Source organism: Vanellus vanellus (genome assembly GCF_965231255.1).
Source record: "Vanellus vanellus genome assembly, chromosome: 18".
Taxonomy (NCBI): Eukaryota; Metazoa; Chordata; class Aves; order Charadriiformes; family Charadriidae; genus Vanellus; species Vanellus vanellus.
In genome coordinates, this window is record NC_138923.1 from 7,407,318 (window position 1) to 7,413,690 (window position 6,373).

Here is a 6,373-nt window from a genome sequence, read left to right on the forward strand (position 1 = left end):
CTTGTATCCTGATGATTACTGCTTTGCTGTGAGTTGGTCAGGTTTCTGGTGCCTCCCAAGAGGAGTTAAGCATCCTGCCTTGCTGTTATCCTTCCCCTGTATGGGTTTAGTACCACAAGGCTGTGTTTTGGGCGCAGATGCTTTGTTTCTGCTGTTGAACCTGATGGAAAATGTTGGCTCTCTAGTTCCATGTCTACTTAGGATCCTCCATGTTCCTGTTTGTAGCCAGGCGCACTGAAGGCAGTCTTGGTAAGGAGAGAGGACAGACAAGATAACGCTGTGCTTTTAGCAGCCTTCATCACTTTCTTCTCCTGCTGCAGATCACAATGGTACCCAGTCAGGCCAGGTGGAGTTCACCAAGGCGTGGGAGGATTATTATAAGAAACTAGGTAAATACCTGCTTTTGCACTTTAAGTTTTAATTTGGAGACAGTCTTGTGAAGGGTCCTTTCCCCGAGTGCTGCAGCCCGTTTGTTCGCAGCTCTGCTAGCCCTGTCGAAGAGCAGCTGAGTCGTTCTCCGAGCAGGCTTCCTAGGGACAGGCTCCGGAGTGCCCTCCTTGTGGGAGGAGGGGCAGACCCCCACCCCCTACACATGTATTTAGATTTTAATTACTTCCCCCATCTTAAATAAATTAACTGGCTGGGGAAACATTTTGCTGTGAAATGCATTTAGCTGCGTGTCCTTTCAGCCTGCTGCGGACTGTAATTCTCCTAGAAGAAAAGGCATTGAAGGAGGTCCTTTGTTGGCATTAGCAGGTGGACAGTTGAGGCAGCCTTGACCTCTGCCAGAAAAGGTCCTGACTTGTAGCGTTGGTCAAGTCTTTTAACCCGCTTTTATGCCCCTGGACAGGACACTGCTGCCCTGTTCCCTCCACCCACTTCACACTCGCAGTGTATTATATTCCCCCTTCCCCCCACTTCAAAGCCCCCCTCCGGCCGGCGTCGCGGCGCAGGGCTGTACGTGGAGCACAGGCGCTTGGATGGGCTGGGAAGAGCTCTCCTTCACGTGTGTCTCCTCTCCTCGCCTGCCATCTCTGTGTGTAGCGGCTCGTGCTCAGCACTTGTGCTCTCGCTGTGCCTGCCTCTCTCTGCAGTTTTCCAATTGCTGTGTTTTCTGTTCAGGGCTTCTTTTTGTTTGCCGTGTGTCTGGCTGAGGGCTCTTTGCCCTGTGACCGAGGGAAGTGCAGGCATCCCGCCTCTCCATCCTGGCTGGACTCTCCCCTGCAACAGCACTTAGATCTGCAAGATTGAAGGCGTCTTAGTGTTTCGAAGAGGGGGGGAGTCTGCTAGCTGAAGACCACAGTTTTGGGGTCTGCAAGGTCTCTCTCAGTGCAGGCATTGGCACCGCTTATCTGTGCGGGTTAGTCTGGAGACCGCACCGCAGAGCCACTTGTGGCTGTTCGGAGGGTGTCGTGGATGCCTCTCCGGATGATGCGTGGGGTGTAGTGTTGAGGGCAGGTGGAGCCGGCTCGGCTTTGTGCAGGGCCCACGTCTCCCTTTGCTCCCGAGGACTCTGCAGCTGGTAGCAGTTTGGCTTCCCTGGAGCTGTGTGTGGGGGCGGATGGTACACTGGAGGCTCACGTGTGGGCACGTTGTACAGATAGGCATCGCCCACCGGGGCTCCTTCAGACGTGCTCTGCTCGTGAGAGTGGGAGTGAAGGACACGGAGCCCTGAAAACTAAGTGAGATGATTCAAAACACGACCGTTTCCTTGGCAGCTCTGTGGCTGGAGATCAAAGTGACAGATCTCAGCTCTGTCAGGGGTTTGAAACCTCCATCCCTGTGTGAGGTGGGAGTGGACTGACAGCCTGAGTGGTTGATAAGCAAACTGAGCAGCTCCCAGCCAAGGTGCTTTGGCTTGAGCAGGTCCCAGCAGGGGGGAGACTCGGCTTAATGCCCTTTAACGGGGTACAGGGGAGGTGAAGTCAGGAACTTCAGCTTTTGCTCGGCTTTCCCTGAAGTGAAGATGCCCAACACTGTAGAACAATGGAAGCTGAAGTGTGAAGCTGGGCAACTGAGGTAGATCCAGGGGCCTGTCTAGTGGAAAGGTAGATGTCACTGGCTGGAAACTGTTCCGTATTGACGTGCCCCTTGTTGTCATCTTTGCACAGGCCAACAGAGCCAGCAGCAGAACAGCCATCCCGATTACAGCAAAGCATGGGAGGAGTATTTCAAAAAACAGAGTGAGTGAAACAGGGTTATTGGAGATGAATTACTTGTAAACAGAGTTTGCAAACTCTTGTAAACAGAGTTAACTCTATCCTGATGACTTGCGTCTCCATCCCCTGCTATCATTGGCTTCCAGTCCTCTACAAAACCCCCTTGGTCCTCTCCTGTTGGTGATGGTGCATGTAGTTCTCCCGCTGAAAGCTCTCAGTCATGCTGTCTGCTGTTGTGCCTCGGGAGAGATGCTCCCGTTGAACCACAGTAGACCTCGTGTCCGCCCTGGCCGTTGGCCTGCGTGGGGGAAACATGGCGCACAACAAGAGCTGATGCTAACGAAAACCAGAAAGCTGAAGCTGGGTTGTTGAGAGGGTAGGAGAGCTCTGCGTGTGGGATAAACATGGGCTTGGCTTTCTCCAGTCTGTTAAGAAGTACATGATGCCGACTTCTGGATTTGCATTTGACACCGTGCTGCTGGAGCCTTCGGGCCGAGGATGAAGGGTGCAGGCTCTCAGGCTGTGTCCCTACAGCCACGGGAATGGTCTCGTAATGCTTTCTGGCTGCTGTTGGCTTGTCACTTGCAAGCCAGCTCAAAGCCTGTCCTGTCATATCCAAACAGCAGATAGCCGGTGTTGCTCTCAGATGTCTGCCGCTGTTGGAAGGGGGCTGGCTCTCCTTTACAAAAGGAGATCCTAAGCCTGGGCTTGGTCTTACTGAATTGCTCATCTCTCCCTTTTCTTCTCCAGGTCATGCTGCCAGTGCTGCTTCTCAGGCAAGTTCCCAGCCGGATTACACGATGGCTTGGGCAGAGTATTACAGACAGCAGGCTGCCTACTACGGGCAGACACTAGGGCAGGCTCAGGCCCACAGCCAGGTCTGTATTCGTGTTTCCTGAACCCCTCTCTCTTTCCTTTGGGGAATTGGGTACGATGGCCTTGCCCTGGCGTGAGGACTCTGCTTTGGGTTCACGCGGTGAAGCAAAGAGAGATTTAGTGGCTGAGGAAGCGATCGCAGCAGTGAGAAATTGCTCGCTGCTCCCTGTCGTATTGTTTCAACATCAGAGTCTTACTTCCCTGTAGGGGGGGTGAGGTTTTTTGGGAGAGACCTGGGAGGTTGCTTGTTTCTCCTGGGGGCGTTTCCTTATAACCCCCAGGCTGTTTTGTGGCTTTGGGGAATTAAAGTAAAAGGAATGATTGGAGCCAGGCTGCCGTGGCACATCGTGCCCTTTGCCTTTTCTCGTGTAAGCTTTGTGCCGGGAGAGGGGCTGTGCACTTGCCTGGGGAGGGAGTGCCCTGTCCTGAAAGGGAGCAGAAAACTGTTGAAAAATAATTTGGATTAACCAGTTGGCAAGTGAAATCTCACCTCACCTGTCCCTCAGACCGCCGGAGGGTTGTGTGGGTACCCACAGGGCTGTCCCGAGCGCTCGGTTTGCAGAGCAAATGTCTTAGTATTTGGCTAAAAGTATGTGCAGAGCAGATGTACACCTTAGTGTGTGTGATCAGACGCTTCCCCCCACTTCATGATGTTTTTTACTCCGGCTCCTCGGAGCAGAAGCTGGTGCGGGTGCAGGCGGCGCGGGGAGCCAGCACCGTCCTCGGGCAGCTGCAGCCTCCCTGCTGCTGCTCTCTGGCACCGCCGAGGTCGAGCGGGGCGAGCCGGGTGCAGGAATCGCCGCTTGCCGCGGGCACTGGCCAAGTGTGACCTAGAAGCGGTGATAAAAGGGAGTTCTCTTCATTCCTCTCTCAAAGTCTGGCCCTCAAGAGAAGAGAGATCTTGTTCGATAAGAGGCATGAACTCCTGGAAGGAGAGCTGAGGGACAGCAGGCGTTAGGGCAGAGATCTCTTCGATAGCGGCTTGAAGCATCATCTGAGGTCTACGTCCTGCTCGGCTGAACGGGGAGGGAGAGACCTGGCTGTGTCGGGGGAGGAGGGCTCGGCAGCGCTGAGAATTTGCTGCCGCTGAGTAACTTTTCCTTTTTCCCCCCTCTCTCTTTCTCTAGGAGCAGTAGAACAAGGTCCTCGTGGCAATTTTTTTTTTTTCTTGGAATCATTGTGGAAGAAAACCTTTTTGTAACAGAGGTTTCTAGATTTGCAACATTTTGATGAAGACTTTTCTGTTTGTTTGTGAAACACTAGTTGTAGGATAATCTATACTGAACTTTTCTAAGAATCAGGAACAATTAGTAATGTACTAAACTTATGGACATGCTGGTAATTTTGTTTCCAAATTTGTAAAAAAAAAAAAAAAAAAAAAACCAACAAAAACAAACTCCGGGATTCTTTTTGGAGAGAAGCCAGAGAATTTGCAGGCACCAAAACGCACCCCAGAGCTGTGACATTTCAACATGTGGGTTTTTTGTGTGTTTTTTTCCTTTTAATTTTCGATCTTTTCTGTTGCAACAGAAAGAGTGGCTTGGAAGTCTTAGGTGGTATGTAACAAATCCTAAAAAGAAAAAAAAATTTTAAACAGTATTTAAATATTCTTAAATATGTAAATTCATTAAATGTTTTACTTCTAATTTCTTGTATCTTGGCTGTCTTTGATTTTATTGCATTTTTTAAAAACTGAACTATGATATGTATTGTAATTAATTATGTGAATTCTGTATTGAGACAGTTACTGTTTTGCTGTCAGGCAAGTTATGGGCGGGGGGCATTTTGTAGGGTTTGTATAATTTCTAGAGTCTAAAGGGGTAATATAAAAATGTGTTAATTTTTTTAGCAATACATTTTTTCATGTCTCCATTGCTAGTTGCATTTATGTATCTAAGACCTCCAAGCTTGTTTAAAAAAAAGAAAAAACAAAACAAAAAAAAAAAAGAAAAAACTTTCCTCTATGCTCTCAGAAATATAAATACTGTTATTTTTAATATTAAAATGAATCTGCTATTAGTACCTTTAACAAACACTGTGGAACATAAAACCATATAAAAGGTAGTAACTATTTTTTAATTCCAAGGTGTTTTTTGCTTTTTCATTTCTTTAAATATTTTCTTATCTAATATTTGTCAAATTACCTAGAGAAATAAATGAATCTAGTATTAACCACAGTATGCGCTAAATAATTTTGATTTAATAAAAGGGATAATATGATTTCCAATGTTTACTGTAGTGTTTCTTGTACAGATAACAGTGTATTTTTAAAGGAAAAACGGAATTGAAGCTATTTTTTCTTGCATTTTTAATTGCCCTGCGGGACATTCCGTTTTGAAATGTACTGAAGTTACTGTTCTTGGGTTCTTTCCTTATTTTTCCTTATGCTTGAAATGTCTAACTATAAAGAAACGCAATTGGATAATGTTGAGCATGGTGTTTAAAAAAAAAAAAAGTGTTCTTTTTATTTGACTGACAGTTGCATTTTACACTCTATATAATAAAATTTCCACAAGGTGTCTTGTGGGTGAAGTATTTCCCGTCTCTCTGACTCAGTTTGCTGTCTCTCCGCTTGCCGAGGTCCCGGCGCAGCGAGCCCTCCGCCCCCAGAGCCCCGCGCCCGCTCGCCCTCCTGCTCGCGCTGGGTCGCCGGAGGAGTTTGGGGTGATGAGTGAAGTCAGCTTGAGCCTTAGTTCTAGTGAAACTCTCGGTGTCACATCAGAGTGTCTCTTGGCACCGTGGCACTGAGGGTTTCCACAGCCAGGTGCTGTAATTGTTGCTGTTTGGGCCAGGAGGATCTGTTTTGGTACGGGGAAGTTTTCTATAAGCCCGAGGGACGCGGATCTGCAGCCGTATGAATGTTTTATCGCCTGTCGAGGAGGTGGCAGCCCCTGGGATTAATACTCTGAACTTGTTGCTCTTCCACAACTTTGTCTTTGCGGCTGAACCCGTCCAGGACGTGCCCCGTGCCCTCCCCGTGAAGGGGGCTGCTGGAGCAGCGCTGGCACGGGGCGGGAGAGGGGTGCGGAGGGACGCGGCTCTGGCCATTCTCGTCTGTTAGGTGTGTTGCAGAGCTGTAACTTTCACTTGTAGCCAGGCCAATTTTGGGAATAGCTCTAGCCCCTTTGGAGATCCCTTCCTTGGAAGAAAAAAAAAAAAAAAAAAAAAAAAGTGAGTTTTGTGCTCCTCTGACCTAAAATAGCTCCGTGTGGCGCTCCCCGGGCAGCTGTAGGGGTTTACAGATGGGGGGAGGGAGGAAAGAAGATCCCATCTGCAAAGCAGGGAGCGGGAGGCATGTTGAGAGCCGGAAGAAAAGGAGATGTAGCATCTCTAAATAT

General features: G+C 48.8%; 1 protein-coding gene across 1 annotated transcript in view; it reads left to right on the top strand.

Annotated features, from left to right (window-relative positions):
* FUBP3 (far upstream element binding protein 3) overlaps nucleotides 1-5,579 on the top strand; it is a gene marked incomplete at its 5' end in the record, with an annotated part of 40,900 nt that extends 35,321 nt beyond the window's left edge. Inside the window, 3 exons of the mRNA XM_082492503.1 lie at nucleotides 2,112-2,183; nucleotides 2,910-3,037; nucleotides 4,163-5,579. Coding sequence (XP_082348629.1) covers nucleotides 2,112-2,183; nucleotides 2,910-3,037; nucleotides 4,163-4,171 — 209 coding nt within the window. The 3' untranslated portion in view covers nucleotides 4,172-5,579. The remainder of the gene's footprint in view (nucleotides 1-2,111; nucleotides 2,184-2,909; nucleotides 3,038-4,162) is intronic.
* Between the last annotated feature and the right edge of the window lie 794 nt (nucleotides 5,580-6,373).